This window comes from Acipenser ruthenus, chromosome 10 (genome assembly GCF_902713425.1).
Source record: "Acipenser ruthenus chromosome 10, fAciRut3.2 maternal haplotype, whole genome shotgun sequence".
Classification (NCBI taxonomy): domain Eukaryota; kingdom Metazoa; phylum Chordata; class Actinopteri; order Acipenseriformes; family Acipenseridae; genus Acipenser; species Acipenser ruthenus.
Window position 1 is genome coordinate 11,136,473 of NC_081198.1, and position 26,409 is coordinate 11,162,881.

Sequence of the window (26,409 nt, forward strand, 5' to 3'; positions counted from 1 at the left end):
GACACAACTACTGTAATGACAAAATATTATTAATCTTTCAAAGACCGAATAACATTATGTTGCTCTGTAGCTACTGACCTATACTACTGTATTCCTACAGGGCAAAATGTAACGTCTGGGTACTGGCGTTATTCAGCACAAGTGACGCAGATCTGTGCAGTCAACCAAAGCACAAAATCTAGCAGGGAACACCACACCGTTTTTTCTGGAAACTAAACTCGATCAACATGTACAAACTAGACTGCACGCACTGCAGTTTGTTTATGTCGTGTCACTAGTACTAAGGCCAGTCGTACAGGTCTAGTATCAGGGTTATGTAAAATCAAAGTCGTCATGGAGTTGCACAAAGTACTACTTATAACCAATTATTTATACTGAATTTCACATTAGTACTGTTGTTGTTTTGGTCAAACTTAAAAGCAGACATTACTACCGGTAAGGTTTGCATTGGCACATTTTATATTTATTTAATTACCCATTTCCACTTACTCAAACGTCCAATAAAATATGAATATTTATTTACTCGCAGCAGTCAATCTGAAACTTCAAAGAACTTTGGAAGCACGTTATATTTAAAATGTCAACGGTTCTTGTTATCAAAAAAATAAAAAAATCAGAGAATATTCTGCATACTTTTAATTGCACAATGTTCTTTTATTCCATTCTTTTACTTAAGAGTGGTTTGTGCTAAACTATTTGGAGTAGATTTGTCATTCGAAGAAGATACTGGGTTTCATTGGGAACTCTGCAGGGAGAGGCACAAGAATGTCCCAAACATCTCATCTGGAGGAGATAACCCAGTGGAATGAAGGCACGTGCTGGAAAGAACTGAAATCTGACCTGCCTAGGCTTGTCATATCCTTTCACATTTCTTTATGTCTACTATGAGGTGAAAAGTAAGATTAGTGTGAAGCAATTTTTGTTTTTATTTACAGCCTGCTCCAATACAGTAGTTTGCCTTTTAAAAGTTAATTCCATTTATTTACCTACTTTTTCTTTAGTATTAACTACTCCATGTATCAGCATGCTGATAGTAGGAGCGAACACATTTGTAAGTATTTGTCGATCAAAACTTTAGATTTTAAAATAAAATAGTTTGTTAAATACATACAGTATATTGCTTCTTGTATATTTAGAGGGCTATCTTCTATAACCTTATGAAAATATGTTTACATATACTATATATATATAATTTTCTTTTAGGGGTGTTAAAAAATTCTTACAGAAATGTTCAGTTATTACCAAAGGTAAGTGGTCATTCTTTGTGTTGACATTTTGGTGCTCTGCAAATGAGCACATCACAGTAGTTGGATTTAATTATTATTAGTTTATTTAGCAGACATTATTAGTTTATTTAGCAGACGCCTTTAGCAGTGTGGAGTAGTGGTTAGGGCTCTGGACTCTTGACCGGAGGGTTGTGGGTTCAATCCCCAGTGGGGGACACTGCTGTTGTACCCTTGAGCAAGGTACTTTACCTAGATTGCTCCAGTAAAAACCCAACTGTATAAATGGGTAATTGTATGTAAAAATAATGTGATATCTGTATAATGTGAAATCTTGTAACAACTGTAAGTCGCCCTGGATAAGGGCGTCTGCTAAGAAATATATAATAATAATAATAATAATAATATCCAAGGCAACTTACAGAGACTAGGGTGTGTGAACTATGCATCAGCTGCAGAGTCACTTACAACTACGTCTCACCCGAAAGACAGAGCACAAGGAGGTGAAGTGACTTGCTCAGGGTCACACAATGAGTCAGTGGCTGAGGTGGGATTTGAACCGGGGACCTCCTGGTTACAAGCCCCTATCTTTAACCACTGGACCACACAGTGGTTAATTAGACTTTGTTCTGTGGTTCCAGGTTGTGAATATGTTTAATGATTTGATGGATGAGTTATCTAACCAAGCAGAGGGGTTATTCAGTCAAAACACAGAACTGCATGCAGTGCTGAGAAACATTTTACAGGTTCGACAAAATAACAGTTTGCAAACTTCTTGGTGCTTTTAAAGTAGCTTCAGGGTGTGTCTGTCATTTATTTGTATTGGAAAAATAAAAACAGTACTGAGTTAGTGGCTGGCTGGTTAGAGCAGGTCATTGCTTGGTTTGGTGACAACTACAATGTGTCTTTAATGCTGTCTCTTTTTTTCACATTTGTTCCTAATTTTGGTCCACATTTCAGACCATGGTACAGGTTCTGGAGGCCTTGTCTGGCTGTGTTCGTCATGTTTGTTCATTTGAACAGACCCTGGTCCTGGAGAGCATTCGTTCCTTACCATCCTCTGTTCTGCACGTATTGAAGAACACATTTCTGCACTGCAAGGTGAGCCTTTTACTGCAAGAAAAGTCAGGTATTTAAACAAGGTGACTAATGTAATGTTTCTATATAGATTAGGAGTAACAAAAGCAGACATGCTTACTTATCAGTCTCCAAGCACACACTGTACTCCAGTATATTAAGATCTAATATTTTTTTTCCTATTGAAAAAAATGAATGTACGCTACAGGATATAGCGAATGCAACTTTAATGATTTAACAAGCATTTCCTCTACCCCCTGTAGGAGAGTGAGTCTGCGTATACTGGACGTTTGTCGATGGTGGCAGACCTGTTACAGGCTCTATTCAAAGAAGCTTATTCTCTTCAGGAAATGCTCATGGAACTGCTGGACAAAATATCTCTGGAGCCAGCAGCAGCAGAGGAGGTTGTCGACATGGTGACAGATGTGTCTCCTTACTGTCAGTAGGATTGATAGAAGGCAGGTCGGCAGTGTCTCTGTCTTGGCAGGGATTGAAAATAGTAGATATGGATGAGTACAGATGGATCATTTGCATTACACACTGGATCTATTCCCTTGCTGTCAAATCGTATTGAAATTATGTTGCTTCCAGAAATGTATCCATCACTCAAGTATGGACTTGGTGTGCAAGGTCCAATAAGAAATACACAGGCTTGTTAAATTAATATTCAGGTAAAGAAAACAATGTTCTTAAGAACATAACATAAGAAAGTTACAAACGAGAGGAGGCCATTCAGCCCATCTTGCTCGTTTGGTTGTTAGTAGCTTATTGATCCCAGAATCTCATCAAGCAGCTTCTTGAATGATCCCAGGGTGTCAGCTTCAACAACAATACTGGGGATTTGGTTCCAGACCCTCACAATTCTCTGTGTAAAAAAGTGCCTCCTATTTTCTATTCTGAATGCCCCTTTATCTAATCTCCATTTGTGACCCCTGGTCCTTGTTTCTTTTTTCAGGTCAAAAAAGTCCCCTGGGTCGACATTGTCTATACAGTGCCTTGCGAAAGTATTCGGCCCCCTTGAACTTTGCGACCTTTTGCCACATTTCAGGCTTCAAACATAAAGATATGAAACTGTAATTTTTTGTGAAGAATCAACAACAAGTGGGACACAATCATGAAGTGGAATGAAATTTATTGGATATTTCAAACTTTTTTAACAAATAAAAAACTGAAAAATTGGGCGTGCAAAATTATTCAGCCCCTTTACTTTCAGTGCAGCAAACTCTCTCCAGAAGTTCAGTGAGGATCTCTGAATGATCCAATGTTTACCTAAATGACTAATGATGATAAATAGAATCCACCTGTGTGTAATCAAGTCTCCGTATCAATGCACCTGCACTGTGATAGTCTCAGAGGTCCGTTTAAAGCGCAGAGAGCATCATGAAGAACAAGGAACACACCAGGCAGGTCCGAGATACTGTTGTGGAGAAGTTTAAAGCCGGATTTGGATACAAAAAGATTTCCCAAGCTTTAAACATCCCAAGGAGCACTGTGCAAGCGATAATATTGAAATGGAAGGAGTATCAGACCACTGCAAATCTACCAAGACCTGGCCGTCCCTCTAAACTTTCAGCTCATACAAGGAGAAGACTGATCAGAGATGCAGCCAAGAGGCCCATGATCACTCTGGATGAACTGCAGAGATCTACAGCTGAGGTGGGAGACTCTGTCCATAGGACAACAATCAGTCGTATACTGCACAAATCTGGCCTTTATGGAAGAGTGGCAAGAAGAAAGCCATTTCTTAAAGATATCCATAAAAAGTGTCGTTTACAGTTTGCCACAAGCCACCTGGGAGACACACCAAACATGTGGAAGAAGGTGCTCTGGTCAGATGAAACCAAAATCGAACTTTTTGGCAACAATGCAAAACGTTATGTTTGGCGTAAAAGCAACACAGCTCATCACCCTGAACACACCATCCCCACTGTCAAACATGGTGGTGGCAGCATCATGGTTTGGGCCTGCTTTTCTTCAGCAGGGACAGGGAAGATGGTTAAAATTGATGGGAAGATGGATGGAGCCAAATACAGGACCATTCTGGAAGAAAACCTGATGGAGTCTGCAAAAGACCTGAGACTGGGACGGAGATTTGTCTTCCAACAAGACAATGATCCAAAACATAAAGCAAAATCTACAATGGAATGGTTCACAAATAAACATATCCAGGTGTTAGAATGGCCAAGTCAAAGTCCAGACCTAAATCCAATCGAGAATCTGTGGAAAGAACTGAAAACTGCTGTTCACAAATGCTCTCCATCCAACCTCACTGAGCTCGAGCTGTTTTGCAAGGAGGAATGGGCAAAAATTGTCTCTCGATGTGTAAAACTGATAGAGACATACCCCAAGCGACTTACAGCTGTAATCGCAGCAAAAGGTGGCGCTACAAAGTATTAACTTAAGGGGGCTGAATAATTTTGCACGCCCAATTTTTCAGTTTTTTATTTGTTAAAAAAGTTTGAAATATCCAATAAATTTCGTTCCACTTCATGATTGTGTCCCACTTGTTGTTGATTCTTCACAAAAAATTACAGTTTCATATCTTTATGTTTGAAGCCTGAAAGGTGGCAAAAGGTCGCAAAGTTCAAGGGGGCCGAATACTTTCGCAAGGCACTGTACCTTTTAGGATTTTGAATGTTTGAATCAGATCGCCGCGTAGTCTTCTTTGTTCAAGACTGAATAGATTCAATTATTTTAGCCTGTGCATACAACATGCCTTTTAAACCTGGGATAATTCTGGTTGCTCTTCTTTGCACTCTTTCTAGAGCAGGATTATCCTTTTTGTAACGAGGTGACCAGAACTGAACACAATATTCTAGGTGAGGTCTTACTAATGCATTGTAGAGTTTTAACATTACTTCCCTTGATTTAAATTCAACACTTCTCACAATATATCCCAGCATCTTGTTGGCCTTTTTTTTATAGCTTCCCCACATTGTCTAGATGAAGACATTTCTGAGTCAACATGAACTCCTAGGTCTTTTTCATAGTTCCCTTCTTCAATTTCAGTATCTCCCATATGATATTTATAATGCACTTTTTTATTGCCTGCATGCAATACTTTACACTTTTCTCTATTAAATGTCATTTGCCATGTGTCTGCCCAGTTCTGAATGCTGTCTAGATCATTTTGAATGACCTTTGCTGCTGCAACAGTGTTTGCCACTCCTCCTATTTTTGTGTCGTCTGCAAATAGTAAGCTATATAAGCAAATAGTAATAGTTTGCTTACTATACCAGAATCTAAATCATTAATGTAGATTAGGAATAGCAGAGGACCTAATACTGATCCCTGTGGTACACCACTGGTTACCTCGCTCCATTTTGAGGTTTCTCCTCTAATCAGTACTTTCTGTTTTCTACATGTTAACCACTCCCTAATCCATGTGCATGCATTTCCTTGAATCCCTACTACGTTCAGTTTGAGAATTAATCTTTTACGTGGGACTTTGTCAAAAGCTTTCTGGAAATCTAAATAAACCATGTTGTATGCTTTGCAATTATCCATTGTCAATGTTGCATCCTTAAAAAAAAGTCAAGCAGGTTAGTTAGACACAATCTCACTTTCCTAAAACCATGCTGACTGTCTCCCAGGATATTGTTACCATATAGGTAATTTTCCATTTTAGATCTTATTATAGTTTCCATAAGTTTATATATAAAAGAAGTCAGGCTTATTGGTCTGTAGTTACCTGGTTCGGTTTTGTCTCCCTTTTTGTGGATCGGTATTACGTTTGCAATTTTCCAGTCTGTCGGTACAACTCCTGTGTCAAGAGACTGTTGCATAATCTTTGTTAGCGGTTTGTAAATAACTTCTTTCATTTCTTTGAGTACTATTGGGAGGATCTCATTCGGACCAGAGGATTTGTTTATTTTATGAGCTCCTAGTCCCTTTAACACTTCTGCCTCTATTATGCTAAAGTTATTTAAAACTGGATAGGAACAGGTCGACATGTGGGGCATGTTGTCCGTGTCCTCCTTTGTAAAAACCTGTGAAAAGTAATCGTTTTAATATATTTGCTATTTATTTTTCTTCATCTATGATTTTGCCATTTGTGTCTCTTAGACATTTAACCTCCTCTTTGAATGTTCTCTTGCTGTTAAAATATTGGAAAATCATTTTGGAATTGGTTTTAGCCCCCTTAGCAATATTGATTTATATCTCTCTCTTGGCCTTTTTAACTTCCTTTTTGACTTGTGTTTGCAGTTCCAAGTACTCTTTCTGTGTACTTTGTTTGTGGTCCCTTTTAAACGCTCTGAAAAGTGCCTTTTTTCAGTGAATATTTTTTTTAATTGATCTATTAAACCATTTTGGCCATTTTGTTTTAGATTTAGATTTGTCTACTTTTGGGATGTAATTGTTTTGCGCCTCTAGTACTACATTTTTAAAAAACAGCCATCCTTTTTCTGTGGATGTTTTCTCTGTTTTACTCCAATCTACTTCTGTTAGTCTCTGTTTCATACCTTCATCTGTTTTACTCCAATCTACTTCTGTTAGTCTCGGTTTCATACCTTCATAGTTTAGTCATTACTTTTGGGGTTTTAAAAAACACTTCAAATGAGACCATGTTGTGGTCTGAGTTTGCCAATGGCTCTCTGACCTCTGTTTTAGTTATTCTGTCTTCGTTATTTGAAAAGACTAAATCAAGGCATGCCTCCCCTCTAGTCGGTGCCTTGACAAATTGCGTTAGGAAGCAGCCATTTGTCATTTCCACCATTTAAATTTCGTCCGTCATGCTCCCCACCGGGTTCTCCCATTTTATACGGGAGAAGTTGAAATACCCCATTAGTATGGCTTCTCCTTTTCTACACGCATTTTGAGCAAAAGGATTTTGTGTTTTAAAGTAGCGTAACATATGGACATTTTCTCTTGTTGGTATGCCCTAGAAACAACTGACCAAAAACAACTGACCAAAATTTTGTTTTGTAGCAAGTCACGCAAAGTGCAGAATGCAAATTGTTCCAGAAAACAGGGAAGATGTGTCGATTCTTTGCCCACTCATTAGAACACTATGTCAAGGTAAGCCAAATATATCTACTATCTTCAAATATATTTAAACTCTGAGACAAATAGTAACTGCAGTACAGTATTGTGATGTTAAATAGGAATTTAAATCCTTTCTGGCCAAATCCTGTGGTCTGCTGCATCTGCTGTATCACCAGGTACAGGTACTTTATCTAAAGGAAAACTTCCCATTCAAAATTAGTTGTACTTCAGGGCATTTCAGTACATAGCTCAGTCTCTTGGTTCACCATTAGACCAGGTGTTTTGACCAAATGCCCAGTATGATGTTTTTTGGTTCCTATTGGGAAACCACACAATCAGCTACTTCCATAGGAGGAAACCAAGTCAGGATATAAACAGACTTATGGAAAGCCCTAATGTTTATAAAAGTACAATTAAAATTGGAAAATGCTCATTGACTATTTCAGCACCAAGTAACTTGTGAACCCTACTATGACTTATTAAATAAATAGCTCTATTGTTTGAAAATGTAGAAAATGGTGAGGGCATAATCAAGATCAGGATTGATTAAGTGGAGTTGTTTTTCCCAGAATGCATGAGCAATCTGCCATTTTGAGTGCATTTTTTTCCTCCTAGCGGTCTTAGGAAGTCTGCAGTGTTGAAATAACCCACTTATCACCCAGCTACTTTCCTTGAGACCTTTTGTGGAAGAAGTTTTGTCCTTATGTGCACTGTTCACAAAGCTTTAACTCAGCTACGGTATTTGAAAGTCATTGTCTTCAAGGTCTATACCAGTTTCATGATAAAAAAAGTATTTCATTTATCAACATTAGCTCTTTGCGAGCGGCAATAATAGGCTCACACAAGACATCAAGCAAAAAATAATCATTTATAGCCCAAAGAATGACAGGTTTATTTAAAGTGCTTTATATTATTATATTTATTGATAAGCATTTTTGTTATTTTCAAAACAAAACTGCTGTCCACAGTGCATGTCTTTTAAAATTCCACAAACACAAATATACACTACAAAAATAAATATGAAACTGTACTTGGAACCTCAACATGTACAAAATCTAGTTGAAAAAAAAAAAAAACAGTTGGCCACAAAATGAAGAAAAAAAAACACACAAAGAGAACTTGAATGTATAACAATAAAAATAAAGATAGAAAACCCCAAACCCACAAAAAATTTAAAAGGCAGCCAATCCAAACAGCAGCGTTATCAAAGTTTCAAGGTCCTGTAGACTGGGGCACATTAACTCCGAACTGCCTGTCATCTCTCTCAGGCGTTGGTCATACAAGTCAACAGAGGCAATAGTGGTAGCCTACAGTTTATGAAAGATGTCTTTTTTGCAACTCACAAAATAAAATCATATTTTATCAGTACTGTAGGTAATAAACAGGATAATATAAATAATGCCATTATCATATACAATGCTGAAAACTATTGTGTCATACAGAATTAGATGCAGTTTTATGAAAATGACAATTGGCAAAAAAATTTAATAAAAATATGCAGGGCTAAATCAGTCATTTTAGAACCACACCATTCAACAATCTGTTCTGCTTGTTATCAGGAGTTGTGATTGTGGTACAGTATGTGAAAAATGTATACTTTTTGAAACACTTGGAAGGCAGAAAAGGGTGCAAATGCACCCCAAACATTTTACATGTGCATTTTTTGAAGAAGGATTACTTCTTACGGGGACGTGCTTAGTATCAAAATAAAGGTAATCAATTGGTATTTAGTCGCCTATAAGGATATCCCGGAATCTTTAAGGGGTTTTGAGATATATTCATTTTAAACAGGCTGCATCTGCACACCTTGCTGCCGACCAATAGATTCTTTTTTTTTTTTTCACATAGCACCATTTTGCTTGTTCCCTGCCTAATGGAAAAAAAAAAACAACAAAAAAAAGCCTTTTTTTATTTGGAATCTCCAATTTTTTGTTCTCGTTTTCTCCCCAAATTATTATTATTTTTTTTTATTTCAACCCGGCTCACTGCTGCCATCCCCACGTTGACTCGGGAGAGACGGACACATGCGACCTGCGAAACTTGTGCCGTCAGCCGTCCTCTTCTTTTCACTCTGGAGGCCCGCCATGCAGCCACCTCAGAGCTGCAGCGTCGGAGGACCATGCAACTCTGGACAGCTTACAAGGCGACACCCGCAGGCCCCCAGCCAGTCTACAGGGGTCGCCGGTGCACTGTGAGCCGAGGACACCCTGGTAGACCTAGGGCCTCCTCAGCCGGACGGAGCATGGCCAATTGTGTGCCGCCCCCTTGGAACTCCCATCCACGGTCGGCAGTGGAATATCCTGGACTCGAACCAACGATCTCCAGGCTATAGGGCGCATCCTGCAGTCCACATGGAGTTCCTTTGCCAGATGCGCCACTTGGGAGCCTCAAAAACTAGTCTTTCTTTTTCAGACTTCAGTTGAGCTGTTTCTCCTGCATTGCCAGTTGCTCGTCACCATCACGGATAACCTTCCTAATCTGCCAGAGGAGGTGCTGGGTCTCTGGTGTCAGGGCAGTCAGTTTCCCGAGGAGACTCCAAGGTAGGGACAGAGAAGCCAAAGCAACTTCCTCATCTTTCAGTTATTCTATTTACCATAGGCTATTATATAACTGACTTCTTTTTCCAGGCCATGTTCCTGTACATCCTGTACACCAAGCTGAAGACACATTTCCAGTTTATGTTCTATTTAATGGACAATAAAGCTTATTTGAATTTTGAATTCCTCAGTTTCCAGCAGTGTTACACTGAATTGGCTCTTCCCAATCACTTGCCAGGGGTGATGATGAACGGGCAGGCGCAGAGCAAAGTCACACTGCATCACCATGTCTATGTCCATCTCTGTGCCTTCATTGCATCAGTGCCGCGGGAATGCTTACCTCCGTTGGTTAGTGTTTACACAGACAGAGAGACGGACAGACAGCTCTTAGAGAATCATTACTAGGTTATTTAAGGTTTAAAAGAGAACACTGATTCTGATGTATTTCTTTGTCAATGCAGGAGCGCTCTCTACTGGCTGCTCTGCTTTGTCCAGACACAGAAACTGCTCTTCTTTCTGCAGATGCATGGCGCTTTCTTGCTCAGTAAGTTCCTTATTGCTAATTGCTTTAGTTTTTACCCCAGTGAGCAACAATGTATTACGCCCCCTAAACCTGAAGCTAAATCAAAGATTAAATTGGTGTCATTGGAATGTATTATGCTTATTTATGTGACTCTTGCTCTGGGCATTGCATAGCTTTAGGCAGCTAGGCACCAGGGTCTTACAGAATATAGATTTCTTAAAGAATGGTAATACAGTTATATTGATAGTTGTGGGTGACTTCTCTGAATGTAAAATGGGTTATGAAGAACTATATACTGTAACTGCAATTTAATTAAGTAAACAATTTATTTCCAGCTATGGGTCAGCAGAACTGCAAGCATCACATGATCATCATAGCTCAGCTGGTGAGTTTAAGGATCATCAATTTAATTTTCCAGAACCAACACCATAGAGTGTCACTGAATGAGCAAAGAAAGAAATGACATCAAGGAAACTACAGGATTTTCATTTTGTAAATATGTCCACTTGCATTAGTGCTATGTAATACATTTCTCAAGCTTTTTATCTGAATTGTTTGGATGGAAAGTGACAATTCCAGAACTTGTTTTATGTTACATCTACAATGACTGCAGTTTCAGCTATTTGTTTACAGAGGTGATACAGCGCAGTAAAAACCTTCATACACACAGTCTGCACTACAACCCCAGTCAATGTGCCTGAACCCTGCCCTAGAGGGAACAAGATGGTAAATTTGCCTCCATGCCCATTTAATGGTTGGCAACTCTGAAACTCCCCACAAAGGTGACAATTAGTGCCAGTTAGTATGTAAAGTGGACACCTGTCATCTAGAAAACTGGCTATAGACCACCAGCATAGACACCCCACCCACAGTCACCAGATGGATGTAGCAATACATAACAAACATTTTTAATGAACCAGAGACAATAAGATTATCAAAATACATATTATATAATCTTTTGTCGATCCACAGTGCATCTGTGAAATCTCAGTCGCGTAATGTAATACATGTATGAAGTGGAATAAATAAAAATCCATTCAATTTGTAATATGTCCTGGAGACTGTTACCAGCTGTCACACCTTTCCTTGCTGTTGAGACGAATGATGTTTCTGATGACTACACAACACCAAGCAAGTTAAACTGCACTGCATGGGAAGTGAACACTTTTTCCCACCTGATAAAGATATAACTTGTGCAGAATAACAATGTATTTGTTTGTCCTGCTCAGAGCCAGGTACTTCCAAAACTGTCAAGCCTTTTCACCTCCTTACTGGCAGAAATATCCTGGCTTCTTTACTAGCAAGCTCTAGAGGCCTTTATACATTTTGCTGAGGTAAATAGACATGTTTGTTATTTTAATAATAAATAATTGAATTGCACATGTTCAAGTTGTTATTACTTTCGTAAAGAATTAACATTAGAAAGAGACATTTATAGCTGATCATTTGAATCCCATTTTTAGGAAATAAGCCATGAAGAAGCGGTCTCAGAGAGTTTGTCATCAGAAGAAATAAAAAAAACATTTTCTAAATAAGGTAAGAGTTTTCTTGTACTAATAATATATTTAAAACTTACATGCACACCACAGGGTTGATGTGGAGAACAGTCTATGGCTATATTGTTGTTTAACACTGACCCTTTTCGTTATAAATAAATAAAGAACAGATTCATTTATTATACTTTATTCAAATTTGGTTTTCCTTTCTCCAAGAAAATTGTTGCAGTAGAAAATGAGGATGCACGAGTGGAGAGGTTAAAATCAGAAAGGTCTGTTCTAGAAAGGCTATGTGATGGACTGGAAACTAGAGATCTACAGGTATGTATACAGCTTATACAGGAGAACAGAGGAAATCATTTCCAATAATTTTATAATTTTATAAATTAAAATAAATTGTGGGCCAGGTTACCACATGCTAATCCACATGTTCAACTTGAAGCTTTACCTTCAGAAAAAAAAGAATAACCATAGTACTCTCCAGCAAGTGGTGATTGAAGTAAAAGTACTGTAGCATACTACAGTATTAGATGCTTTTCAAATCCCAATATATTGTGGGTTTTTGAAAACAACAACATAATCATTTACTCACTGTGAAGCTGCCATATCTATGTATTTGTGAATAAATGTCACGGTTGTTTTTTGATTTCTTTCCTATCTCAGGCCTACCGTAAGCGAGTTTGACAGGAGACCCCTGAAGAGGAGGAGTTTGAGAAGGTGCTGCATAGAGCAGAACATGCTTTGAAAATGCTGCAGTCATTGCTTCAGCAGACTCCAGCCCCAAACTGGATGGCAGCCAGATTACAGGGGCTTGTGACACAGGTACAGTTTAAACAGCTGCAAATTGCAACGATTGTAGTGAATCTTGCACAGAAACTCTAAGATATTTAAGTGTTCCCACATAAATTGTACTTTTTTTTTTCTTTTAAGTACATATACAACTACAGTTGTGTTTACAATAGTTTTGGTTAACAGTGGTGCAAAATGTACACATATGTATGTACCTGACTGCTTATTTATATTTATTTATTTATTTCTTAGCAGACGTCCTTATCCAGGGCGACTTTCAATTGTTACAAGACATCACATTATTTTTACATACAATCCAGAGCCCTAACCACTACTCCACACTATATGCATTTGTTTTTAGATTCTGCAATAAATTAATGCATCTCTTGTTTAATAGTTGCATCTAAAATGTGGTACCCTGTAGGATCATTAGATTATGATATTGTGCTTCTTGCTTTTCTTTATAAGAATTGCAAATGTCAGGGAACAAATCCTAGAATTACATTACAGTGTATACTAATACTGTTTACGTGGTTGGAAAACCAGTTGCTGTATTGTAAGTGAGCTAACATTATTAATCAGTTTACTACAGAAATAAAGACACGGCTCCCAGTAAGGAGGACTCTGATGGCAAAGTACTGTATTTGTACAATAGCTGCTCCTGTAAATGATTTCCCTACATAAAAGTTTAACCTACAGTATGTATGAAACAATTTAAACAACAAATGTATTACTTTCAACCTGCTCACAAAAAGGACAGAACTGTAAAAAATAATGTTGAATGGACCTATTCTACATACAATCTTTAAATAGCAAGCATTTGTTTTTTTTAGTTCCACATCAAGTCAAAGGAAGCAAGTTGGGTAGAATCATTTATTCCATCAACAGTAAACATTAATAAATTATAGAGGGACATTTCTCCCCAAGTTAAAAATATACAGTCTTTTTCACTTTGGAAACAAACTAGAGCTTATTCTGTGATTAATGCAAAAGAAATAATATGGCACAAAAAACACATAAAGCTCATATATATCTATGTGCTAATAATAGCTCTTTTTTCACCACTGGTTCTAAAGTTCCACTCCAGCATTATCATTTTCAAACACCCTAAAAATGTGCAAGCCACCAAGATTAGATATTGTTGAATTGTCTTTATCCTATTTTAGTAGATAAATATCCAAATTTAAAGTGATTAGACTCAATGGGTCAACCAACAGTCTACCTTATTGACCTGTCTGGCACAAATTAAAGTAGTAATTAAAAAAAAAAAAATAATAAGAAAGTGAGCACTTTTAAAACATTACAATTTGGCCTTACACTGAATACACTCACTATCAAATCCATCTTGAGATTTAAGTTCCTGTCATTAACAACGAGAAATGAGATGCTTTCTTTCAATGGAAGGATTACTTGTTACTGTGCACTAACTTGGCCCATGTGCAGCAGCAGCAGCTCACTGAGTGAAAGAATTGCAACAGTAAGCATTATGAAGCAGTATGTCTAATAATGCCCTGCTAAGTCATTTTCTTATTTACGGGACTTCATGACTTAAAGTGCAATGTCCTGGCTCTGGGTATGACTTAATGTACTGTATGGCGCACATACTCTCACCAGTTGTTCTCATCTTCCCAGTTTAGGTCATCATCGTCTCCCCATCCTGCAGCATCTGTCTGCAAAAATAAATAAGCAAAACATAAATTGCATTAAACACATAAGGGACCAGCTCTCATTTTAGCTTATAATAATGCAAATCCATTAGGGGCTAATTTTAGCCAAGTTAATGTTCACCAGTGATGAACATTGCAAAATGAAATATCATTTTGCAAATCATACATTAAATAAGATTCATATCATGAGCCAATTCCTCTCTGCTTATTCCTCTGTTATTGGCATTGATTTTTTCACTTTCTTGTTGTCAATTCTGCTTAATTTTTATTATTATTTGTTTATTTAGCAGACACCTTTATCCAAGGCGACTTACAGAGACTAGGGTGTGTGAACTATGCATCAGCTGCAGAGTCACTTACAACTACGTCTCATCCAAAAGACAGAGCACAAGGAGGTTAAGTGACTTGCTCAGGGTCACATAATGAGTCAGTGGCTGAGGTGGGATTTGAACCGGGGACCTCCTGGTTACAAGCCCTTTTCTTTAACCACTGGACCACACAGCCTCCTCATGTCTGAATCGAACTATATTACTATGAAATATCATTTTGCAAATCATACATTAAATAAGATTCATATCATGAGCCAATTCCTCTCTGCTTATTCCTGTTATTGGCCTTGATTTTTTCACTTTCTTGTTGTCAATTCTAGCTACAACATGCATGGCAGTTTAAAAGTAATTATTTTAATTTGTCCTTTTAATTTAAGCACTGGTGATGTCTACTGGAATGGCACTGTTACTGTACACTGATGTGGGCTAATAATAGAAACAATTATGCCTTTAGTCATTTACACCCTTTTTTTTCTCCAACCCTGCGACTGAAATATTTACCATAAAACAAGAGACTAATACAATGTTAAGCAAAAACTCTCTTAGAAAAAGTACCTTTAAATATGATGAAATGTAGAATGGCTAAAACTCGTTGAGATTAGCAATACAATAATCATATATTGTATCAAATTTACTCTATTCACTAGACAACATACATAAAACTTACTTCAGTCAAATCAGCAGCAAACTTTGATGCAAGCATGTTTAGTGATGTATCAATCTCAGCTGGTGCTGTCCTTTCAGGTATAACCAACAATGCTGCAGAAGACAATTTAATATCTGGAATCATGTCTGCAAAGAAGTCCAGTTCAGGATCTTTCTCTGGCTTCTTTTTTATGTCTATTGTGAATTCTTCTCCTAAACCAGCACCTGAAGTTTTTTTTACTGGATGTGGTTTCATGGGGAGCTGTTGTGTCTCCAGTGGTGATACCTGATTCTGGTTCCAGACATTGGTCCCGGAATCTAAGGTGTTCTCAGATCTTGTTTTTTGTGCTGAACTGAGCTTCAGGGTATTGGATTGCCTTGTGGGTTCAGAAGATTGGCTGATTTCACTTGTTGCGTCTAATGTTGACGTAAAAGTAGAAAGATTGTCTGTATTTTTCGAAACCTTGCTATACGTCTCAAAGTCATCCCAAGGTTCAGCTTTGCTGATATGGTTGCTATCTCTTATCTGGCTTTCTTCAGAACAAATATGTATTTCTACAATTTTCTCTTTTTCTGTCTCTTCAGCATCACTCCAATCTGGCCATTCTTCCACAGTCCTAGCAATCTTTTGCTCATCCTCCTCGCCAACAATGGCAACAGCACTTTTGTCAGTATAACCGTTTAATGACAATTTCATATCAGGTTTCCTACCTGTTGCGGGAGAAAAAACAAACAAATGGATATTCAGTTTTTAAAGAGACCCCTGTAGTGAAACAAAGGAGGGCAGACAAAATGAGCTAGACTTTATTTGACTAGGAATACACCTACAGGGACTTCACATCCATGCAAAATAAACAGAACATATGTTACTCCTACCGGTTTTAGCTGGCACTTGAAGATGTGCAGACAGCTCCGCTTGCTCCAGGGAAGCCATGTTTCCCAGGACTAGCTCTTTTGTTTCAGACAGTTTTGAATGCAGCTTCCTTGTGTTTTTTGATGGCTGGAACACCAGTGTTTTCAAGCTATTAATAACGTGAACCGGAGAACCTTTATTAAAAAAAAAAAAAAAAAAGGATCTTGTAAACACAAGATTTATTTTTAGTTTGTGTTGATATACTAATTACAGAAGGTGCTTTATGACAGCGTTGGAAGCCTCTATTTTTACCCAATGCAAGTACAAGTCATAAGAACCTGAAAATCACTTGCAGTTATCCGGGATTTTAGCATGCCCACAGTCATGCACTGGGACTGACACTAGTTAGGGGCCCTTACTTTCAGGTGTGGCATCTGTTGTGAAGTTGGGCGTTGTACGTTTGAAGACCTTTGTTCTTCCTCCACCAACTACTACCTCAGCTCCAAGCAAGGGTACTAGCACTGCCAAGCTCTGGAGGGTCATAGCTACAAGGCAATCATTAGTGTCTCTCATTCCAAGTAACACCTGTAAAAGACAGTGGAATATAACAGGCTTGTAAATAATCTGCATGAAACTACAGTATTTTAAAATTCTAAAAATTAAGTTGAACACATTCCCAAAAAATACCTGCTGATATTTATCCCCTAAAAATGAATTTTCTAAACTAGCACTGCCGTTTTCTTTTTGGCCTTTTTCTTTAATCTGTTTATGAAAAGCTTTGGCAGGCCTCTTAGGCTAATTTTAATAACAGTAATGATATTTTGCAACTATACACAGTAAATAAAATACAAACAATTTTGATTTGAATACATATGAATTTGAATGCATTACTTTAAAATGGAACCTAAATAATCACGTTGTATCTAGAAAACAAACAATAAAACAAACAAACAACAAAACAAATAAAAAAACAAACCTGTGGTAGTATCTGGTTCTTAAGATCATCATGTGAAAAAAGTTCAGCATATAATTCAATGTGGGATAGCAATGCAATCCTAACATGCTCCTCATGAACTTTAAAGAGTTTCAGCAGCTGGGGGATTACATGTTTACGGTAAAGAGACACCGACAGGAGGCAATCCTGGCTGCTACCAACTGGATCTGTTTAAAACAAAAATGTGATCAAGATATTTTTCAAGATATGTTTATTTTTAATTTGTTTAATTGTTGTTAATAACAATAGTGTGTTTAATTACTGTAGGTTTATCATGGCATACAATGCACTCCAAATTAGCTACAGCATGAATAGTTACATATTACAATGATTATTATGCGGATGTGCTGTTAAAATTTACCTTTCTTTGGCATGAGGAGATGGGGAAGGAAACCTTTGACTGCTATAGGCTCCGCAAATACCAACGGATTCAACAGCTTATGGGCAAGTCGAGTAGCAATCAGCTCCTCAGGCAGTGTCTGAACTCTGTCCAGGAGAAATCTGTAAGGGTAATAATCCATGGCTTTACAGAGGTAATTGCTTGCTTTGTCCGCTCTTTGATATGAGTGGATTGGAGAAATAAAACCTTCAAACAACTTTAATATCCAGTCGTTAGATGTTCAGGAGTTCTTATCAGCTGATACGCAAAGGGGTAAGTTAACTTTCAAATATTTTGTATAGGGGTACAATTCAAACAGTAGGCTCAAAAAGACAAAAAGGCCATGCTGTTGCTGAGCATGGATCCCAAACTTCCAACTGTGCTGGAGACAATCTCAGCCCTGTGTCTGGTATTTTAATTAAACAATTGTATCGTTCACTTACTTGAAAAATTCATTCTTTTCCTCTTCAGTTTTTAAAGTCAAGCTCTTCAGGAAGTTCACGATTTCCAAGAATTCATTCCTATTCGTATTAAAAGATGTACGTTAGTAACAACTCTTGCTTTGCTTTCCTTTGCATTATTCTTGCACCATGTATTCTATTTCCACTAACCTTTATAGCTACATAATTGTCGTTTTACTATACAAGGGTTCCTCAATTGGCGGCCCGCGAAAGCCATCCTTTTGGCCTGCCGCGCGTCAGCTGTCCATTACAAAAGCTGAAATTTCTGATGCGCAAGATTGTAATGTCGCCGCTATCTACTGGGTATGTGTCACCTAACAAGCGTGTTTTTTTTTTTTGGCAACCTGATCAGGAACAAGTCAGCTGATTGCCAGCTTTCATTCTGATTTCTTTTCGGCATGCATCACAAATCTCCACCCATTTAGCTTAGTGTTAGTGCAATATGAAAACAGCGGCATGGATTAATATTATTTACTTTAGTGCTGAATAACTATCTGAATATTCTTACAAACATTGCTGCACATTAATTCGAAGGCAAAAATCCCCGTCTGTGTCTAAAATGGCAAGTGATGTGTGGTATTAACACAACATCAACAAAATGATGCTTCAGATTTGGCAAGTGAGTCAGAATCGGGGGATACAGATGCAGGTAATGCACATCACTTGAAAATGCTTCACACTTTCCAGGCACTGGCCAAATTAGCAAGGTAAATGTTACGTACAGTGATCAACGTTTTGTTTTGTTGTGATCCTATTTTCTGTTATGAGGAAAGTAATAAACAAAAAACTAAATGGTGGTTTTTTTTTTTTCCCCTTTGTGCAATGCCCCCTTTTCCACATTTATCTCCAAACAGTAGAATGGCCTCAAAAACACTTCTCAGCTTTGCCGAGATACTTCGCTTGATTTGAGTCAAAGACCCGACAGGCATTGAAAAATGCAGCTGTAGGGTGACAAAATCGGGCATTAGAGTTGCACCTGCATGTGCTTTTAAATCAATTGACAGCACTGAAAAAAATCTAAAGTGTGAACGGCTACATTGCAAAGTAAAGCAACCGAGCTAGTTCAACATCATTTTTGTTTAAGGTGGAATTTCAAGCTGTGGTGGTAAAGTTCAATGTTCTCTACTAAATGCAAGTATTCCGTGACCAGGTGACTAATCACAGCCTTACTGACAAGCAACCAAGTAAACGTGCGATAATGATAGCAAAGCGACATCTGAGCAGCAGTTTCTGAAGGACCCCTAAACTGGTTACTAAGCAACCCGGCTCAGAGCTTTTAGTATGTCAGTTAAAATGCCACAATAAACTGTCACTATTATTTAAGAACCACTGATTTGTTTTAAACAGGAAAACAGACACATGGTATTGAAATAATATTTCATAAACGTTCAGGGACTATCCATCATTTATTTATTTATTTAATAAAAATCGTAGTATTATACCTCTTCGTCGTAGCAGAACCTCCAAAATAATAGCTGCTACGGCCAAATCGTAGCAGTTGGCACCTCTGAATTCAGTGGAGCAAAATAAAGCCTTCACAACCTGTTCTGGAATTTTACGGTTTTACATATAGTTTTAGGATAAATGGTATTGAAAATTGCTTTAAATTTCGATAGATTTAGCTGGGAATTGTGCAGAATGTGATTGGAACATGAAAGTGAAAGTAGTTTTTGTATTTACTTTTTTTTTTAGAATTAAGTTTTTACTGAAAAATGATATACAAAATGAACAGAAAGACATTGGAAAGATTCCCCACCCCCACCCCAGTTTTTGTATTTACTTAAATACGTTAGCAATGTACTTTAGCTTAGGTATTGTATTAAGTTATGTGACTGATTAACCTATTACGTTTGACCTGGAGTCAGGGCATTTTTTTTAATCTTGCAAAACACCAGATTTTTGTCTCCACTTTATTAATGTAAGGCTTAGGAAGCTGAGAGGGTCTGCTGTATGTTTGGCTTTATTATAGAAGTACATGAAAAATTTAAGTGCATATGTCTATTTTCTTTATTTTTCATATGATAAACTAATAAGTATTTTTATGAAAAAATAGCAATGCGGCCACCAGTAAGTGTTCAGGCACAGAAAATTAGCACAAGAAACCGAGCCTGTCAAAGATCTTTTATTTGGCTTAAAAAAACCTGTTTGGCAACAACAATAAGAAATGCACCCATGGCACGCCTCTCAAAGATGGCACGGTGGATATGCACTTAAGTTTATTTTCCCTCTGTTTACTGTCATGCTATGTATTTAATTTATAAACTTTTCATTTACATTTAAACACACTGGAGTTAGAACATGCATATTTACACACAGTGTTACACTTTTAATCAGGCGCTTAATAAGATGCTTATACAACATAAATAAAGCGATCACTAATTGACGTGCTTTCATTAGTTAACTTGAATGCTTGCTTCACAGTCATTTTCAGAACATTTTTTAGTTTTAATGAAATTAAAATGAATAACATGCTGTTTTAATAGCATTACAGTGGGATTTGTATAATTATTTGTTTGCAAGATGTCATTTGAATATTGTCAGAAAAATAATCAGGAAAAAATATATTTGCTTTCTATTTTTATTATTAAATGGCGATCAGACATTGTATCATTGCAAGTAGTTATTTCTGACATGTATTAGAAGATTGATGCAAGTGTAGTGTTGCAAAGTTCTGTTACTCTATGTAAAGTACACACATCTTGAGCGCCCTGTAAACACCCCCACCCCCACCCCAAGGTTTGGACATTGCCTTATCTGGCCCGTCAGAGAATGTAATTGAGTACACTGTATTAGGTATGTAGCCTTTTGAATTTTATTGGTATTGTGTTTTGCTGCAGATTATACTGCTAAAACTAAAAAAATGCGCACACATCGGCTTACCTGAAAAAATTGTGGGACAAAAGGCTGCAAAGGGGTAACCGAGCTGAAGGATCAGGGTTCAGAAAGTTACTCCGAAGGGTGCACTGGAAGCCTGTTGCCAGCTCTTCAGAAACTACATCATTGATCATAAAAATGAGCTTGGTTAGTTCTTTATTTAAAAGGAAGCTACATGTGTTCTGAAAGAAACGTCTAATACTGTATGATCTAATCAGCATTATCAATTGTCTGATATAGTTGGAATTTACAAGCTTATTATTAGTTTGATAGGTTTGAACTACTGTTAAAAAAAAGATATGTTGGTAACATACATATCCCTGCCAAATATATAAACATAAATGTAAAGTTTAATCAAATTTGTGTAAGCAATTTTGAAGATAAGCCAGATGAAGATAAAAAAAAAGAAACTTAACTCACCATAATCACTCAGCATTGGCAGAAAGTTTTCGACCATTCCTCCAAACGAATAGGCATCTCGAGCATGTCCATTTTTGTCAGGCAGAGTCTTAAAGCCTTCAGCCTAATTTAACATAGACTATCATTTAGAAAGTACATATGAACAACTCCATTATAACAATGTCATTGACAGTACATACTGCATTACATTTTAAACACACACAAGGGGAGTCCTTTGTTAGAATGGTATACTCTATTCAATTGTACCTTAAGAAAAGAAAATGAGCCTGGGAAAATTGTCAACACTACTTGAAAATCGGAATTAACAACAATAATGGTCAAATAAGTTATATGTTTAATTCTCAATTAAAGACAACATACCTTTTCCTCAGGTGGAATAGCATTTTGTTCTCTCACAGTCCGAATGTTGGTTAGGAACTGACAAAATAATCAGAAGGCCCATGTCATTTGGATGCCAATTTCAAGGAAACTGATACATTGCAAATTGTGCGTGTATAAATGTATATATATATATATATATATATATATATATATATATATATATATGTGTGTGTGTGTGTGTGTGTGTATGTGTGTATATATATATATATATATATATATATATATATATATATATATATATATATAGTTTATCATACCATTGATGTGGTAAACTTTCTAATCACCCTGTATATATAGGATTTCAGCAGTAGTATTCCATAATTGACCATCATCAACACATAAGATGAGCATAGAGGACATAGTCTTTTTTTTTTTTTAATCATGAAACTTGTCTTGTACGTTTTCAAAATTACTGAACAACATGTACATTGTATTAGTAAAGATGTGCAAGATTTGATTCAGCTGGCTGTAGTATGTGTTCATTATAATCAAATATGTAATACAATTACCAATGTCTCACCTCAGGGGAAGCTTCTGAGAATTTGCAAACTGTCTCCATTCCTCCAAGCTTCCAGTGGCCATCTTCACTCACAAAGACTGATGAGATGCACACATTATTGTGACTTGATTTACCCTGCAATTAAAAATGGTAATATTGCAGTTAATAGTTAATACTAGTTTGATTAGATAGTTATATTTTCCACAGTTTATTAATTACATCAGTATATTTGTAAAACTGAAAATACTATAATACCAAGCTTTTGTCAGTTTTGTAAAATTCCAGTAAACAGTCTGAATCAAATGTGTTTTTCTTCTTTGTTTTTTTTTGTTTTTTTACATACTGTTTCTTTAAAGTCGCTGATACCATTTTATCTTTATTGTACAACATTTAAAAAATCCAGCATAACCGCAATGTCTTCCCTTGATACTGCAATTAAAACCGTGAATAGCATTAGACAAAAAAAATACCTAAAAACACAAAACCCACAATTAACCCACAATTTTGATAGAAAGGTTCTCACTCGGTCATGAAGGAAGACTAGCGCTTGTAATATGTCGTAGATCCCGGCACAGATTTCTTCTGCAGAGAGGCTCTCAAGCACCAGCTCCAGGGGCTGAACGCGCTCCGTCACCAAGTGGATCCCATCAGCTACAACAGTACAGGACAAGAAGCGCAGCAGGCAGGGGTGGCGCAGGGTTTTCAGATGCTGCAATACAACACCAAAAGTTCTAGTGAACAAACATTCAGTAAACCCCTATCACACTGATTTAGATAATTATTGATGAATGTTTTTTTGGACTGAATGAATGGTTTAAAATGCAACTGTAAACTTTTCAGCCTTTCAGTGTTTCACAATTTTAAGAAAGCTAGAACACTCAATAATGGGTTAATAGCAGTATGTCACTTAAAAATAGCAAGATAACTATAGTGGGTTAGCTGCTTATAGATCAGGTAAAATCAGGTAACCTACATCTATTTTAATAGTCTACAGCTATTGAAAATACCACTTCACAACAATGAATTCAGTTTCAGTTTAGAAATGTTGATTGTGGACTAACAGATGTCATGTGCTGTAACCACCCTGAGCAACAGGCCACGCTATGTTTGAGGCTCTGAAGATTAATAATAGCTCATAGGATTCCATGTCCAGGCATGCCCAAGCTGACCCTACTTCATACAAATGATCAAAAAGGGTGGTCAGGACAGGGGCAGGGGCATTGTATGAAGAAAAGGACAAAGAAATACAATAATCCTAGTTAACTACTAAATCCTCACTGGTTTGAGCTCAATTTACAGTTCTTTTTCTCTGACATCATCTTAGTCCCTGGACAAACTGACCCTAGCTGGTTACTGGCAAGTTTTATAGTGACTTTAATGCAAGATTGTGTTCTTTACCTTGGCAGCTTTGTTGACCTTATCCTCATTTTCTTGCTTGTATACAAAGACTGAGACAAGCTTTCGATCCTCCAAGACAGCCGGGTAGATTGTGAGTCCAGATGGCAGTGTCAGAAGGGGTTCTTCCAATGTGCAGCTCTTAAGAGCACTGCTCTCTGAACCCATTTCACTGGCAACACAGCACTTTGCTATCGAATAGAAAATGGAACAAAAACGTTACAGTATGAACACAGGAACCAATTCATCACAGCAACTTGGAAAAGTGCTGATCAAACCAATAATTAATAAATAAATACATAAATACACAAAACAAGGTTGTGACCTTTCCAGTATGTTGAACCCAGCAGCTCTACACTCAACTAGAGAGTAGGCAATTGAGTTAAATGGTACTATTTAGCCATTGCTGTGGGGGAAATTATATTATTTTAAGCAGAGAATCAGAACACAGGATTGCAAACCTCTGAAACGTGTAAGGTATGTTGACACAAAAACAGCGACAAGCCATACACCAAGAAAATTAAATAAAAACAAGCAAGCATTACAGTATTATTATTATTATTATTATTATTATTATTATTATTATTTTACTGATCAGAACTTTGGTCGCGCTGCACTGTTTTGCTCTTCCGGGAGCGTTTCTTTAATTGGTGGTTTTGTAGCTTGTGAAGAATTGCGATACTTACATTTCTATATACATCAATAATATATTAGTTTATAACATGTGAGTTGGTTTCATTTTTGTTTTGAAAGCTACTGAGACTCTGTTCTCCCTCGCCAGATCTTCCTGTATCGTGACTCGTGACTGTAAACACCGGCCCTTCCTGTCAGGGGTTAGGAATAAACCAACTGAAGAAGAGGTGCTATATTTGTACATACCATTGTCATCTTTTACAGCTAAACGAAAACGTTGGCTATCAAATGATTTGATAACAATATATTTGTAGTAATAAAATATAAAGTTATAAATAATTGTTCGTCAGGAACATAATGAGGACGATTTCAATATACATGAACTTCTCACTAAACCCTTTACAAAGAGTGGAGTGATCGTGAAGCAGTTTTTCCTGAACACTTTAGAATTTCTACTTGTTAGTGTAAAACGTCTCTCCGTACGTTTATATACGTTTTTACGGATAGATACGGTCTTTGGAAATAGTTTAACAGAGCGGTCACTCTGATGACAAGTTTATTTTTATTTTTTATCTGACAAATACAGAGCCGTAACCTCTTATATGGAAGTAAGTTAGAGCCAGTCTATACAGTGATGATGTGTAGTAAAATCACAAGTACTACTAGCCAACCTGTTGTAAAGTGAGTCACCATCATCTACTAACATTATAAATTCTACTTTCCAGACAAAACATGACCAAAGGGATAGTATATATATATATATATATATAAAATTGAACACTAATTTGTAGATCAGAAACTATTTCTATTTTATTTCTTTCTGTGTGTCATATCAAAAATAAAATAATTCTACATTTGCTCTGTTTATTGCATGGATTTATATTTTCCTAAAACTCCTTTCTGAATTAAAAGGTAATTAAATTGGGCCTTTAGTTCACCAGCTTCCCTATGGACGTGGTTTTGGTATCTGCTGAAGGTAAAATATAGGGAAATATTCATATTAATGTTTTCTTTACTGTAAATTCTCTAAAAATCACACAGTTATGACGCACGAAGATTCATTAAAACAAACCCAAAACATTATGGTAATTATACTTCCCTGTTTTCTTCTTTATTTATTCTGCCTTCTAATAGTCAGATATCAGTGAGATCAGTGAAGGGAACTGTGGGTCTCAAACTTCAAATAAATAGTTCCTCAAACATCTCTTGATTACTGCCAAAAAGTTAGAAAGTATAATGTACATCAAATCTAACCACATTCTTCTAAACCCCAGTCATGGGAATAGGAGAAAAAACAAAGCAGAAATCCCTTAATACTGTATGAAATGTTGACTAACAATACTGTAATGACCCGTGCCCTTGATGATAAAGCAGAAGATGGAGAGCGTTGACAGGTGCAATTAATAATCAGTTTATTAACTGAACTAACACGGTCCCTGTTCGGCCCAAGACCAGGCCACAAAAACAATAAAAAGATCCTAACTCCTTCCTTCACCCTCCGACTCTCACTCCGACGCTCGTTCCACGTCACTCCCAGGCTGCAGTCTCTCACAGGCCCAATCTCCCTGGCTGTCTCTCACTGGAATTCGAACTGCTCAGTAGTTTCAGACATTCAGCACTCTGTCCCGCACAGGTGGTTCTTATAGCCCCCCGCTGCTCCCGCCCACTCCACTCGGACGGACCAACCGGATCCATCCCTCGCTCCTCTGCCCATTCTAAGTGGCGTGGTGCCATCCTAACAATACATGCAACACATACACAAGACAAGACAGACGAGACAAACAACGGGACAACATATAAGTCCAGCAGACACAGAACGGTGCCCGGGTCGCTGCAATACCATTCACCAAGGCCACATGGTTTTTTACCTTTCAGTAGGATACCACAGGTATTATATTGGCTTTAGATACAACACAGTAAAATAAGTTTCTGGCCCCCAGGTCAGTCCACATCTAAGCGAGTTTAAATCAAAACAAAGAAACCTGGCGTGCCATGCCCAATGAAAATGATCTTAAATGGAAAATAAGCTTTTTCAATTTCAGGGAACACCAACGTTTCCCTTCATTCAGTATACTGTATCAGGAAAAATGTAATATTGAAACAAGAAAAATTCCTCACACACTCTTTTTGGAAAGCTAAAACCAAAGGTTCTTTGTTCGTACTTGATACTGGAATACTAAAATGGTTCCAAATGATTATTTCCTATAAAACTTCTTGCAATTAAAATTCCTTAGGACCAAAGGCATGA

General features: G+C 37.2%; 1 protein-coding gene and 1 pseudogene across 1 annotated transcript; one reads left to right on the forward strand and one right to left on the reverse strand.

Annotated features, from left to right (window-relative positions):
* The first annotated feature begins 765 nt into the window (after positions 1–765).
* Positions 766–12,724, forward strand: LOC117411173 (FIGNL1-interacting regulator of recombination and mitosis-like; annotated as a pseudogene).
* On the reverse strand, positions 12,436–24,372 carry LOC117403489 (protein-associating with the carboxyl-terminal domain of ezrin-like). Its single transcript, XM_034005627.3, has 14 exons — positions 24,215–24,372; positions 23,532–23,719; positions 22,657–22,842; positions 22,155–22,268; positions 21,614–21,670; positions 21,254–21,356; positions 20,840–20,951; positions 17,942–18,019; positions 17,481–17,620; positions 17,102–17,286; positions 16,545–16,710; positions 16,149–16,319; positions 15,295–15,983; positions 12,436–14,301 (listed from the first exon to the last, which is right to left on the reverse strand). Exons 2-14 carry the CDS (start codon positions 23,694–23,696, stop codon positions 14,239–14,241), a joined length of 2,229 nt encoding a protein of 742 aa, XP_033861518.3. The 5' UTR covers positions 23,697–23,719; positions 24,215–24,372; the 3' UTR covers positions 12,436–14,238.
* Positions 24,373–26,409: the final 2,037 nt, after the last annotated feature.

What these genes read in the sequence shown, in the direction of transcription:
- LOC117403489 (XM_034005627.3), bottom strand. Translation starts at nt 23,696, where the DNA reads ATGGGTTCAGAGAGCAGTGCTCTTAAGAGCTGCACATTGGAAGAACCC. An exon ending in AGAACCAGATACTACCACAG is followed by an intron (nt 16,711 to 17,101) that starts GTTTGTTTTTTT and finishes TGTCTTTTACAG; the next exon opens with GTGTTACTTGGAATGAGAGA. An exon ending in TCAAGTGCCAGCTAAAACCG is followed by an intron (nt 15,984 to 16,148) that starts GTAGGAGTAACA and finishes CTCCCGCAACAG; the next exon opens with GTAGGAAACCTGATATGAAA.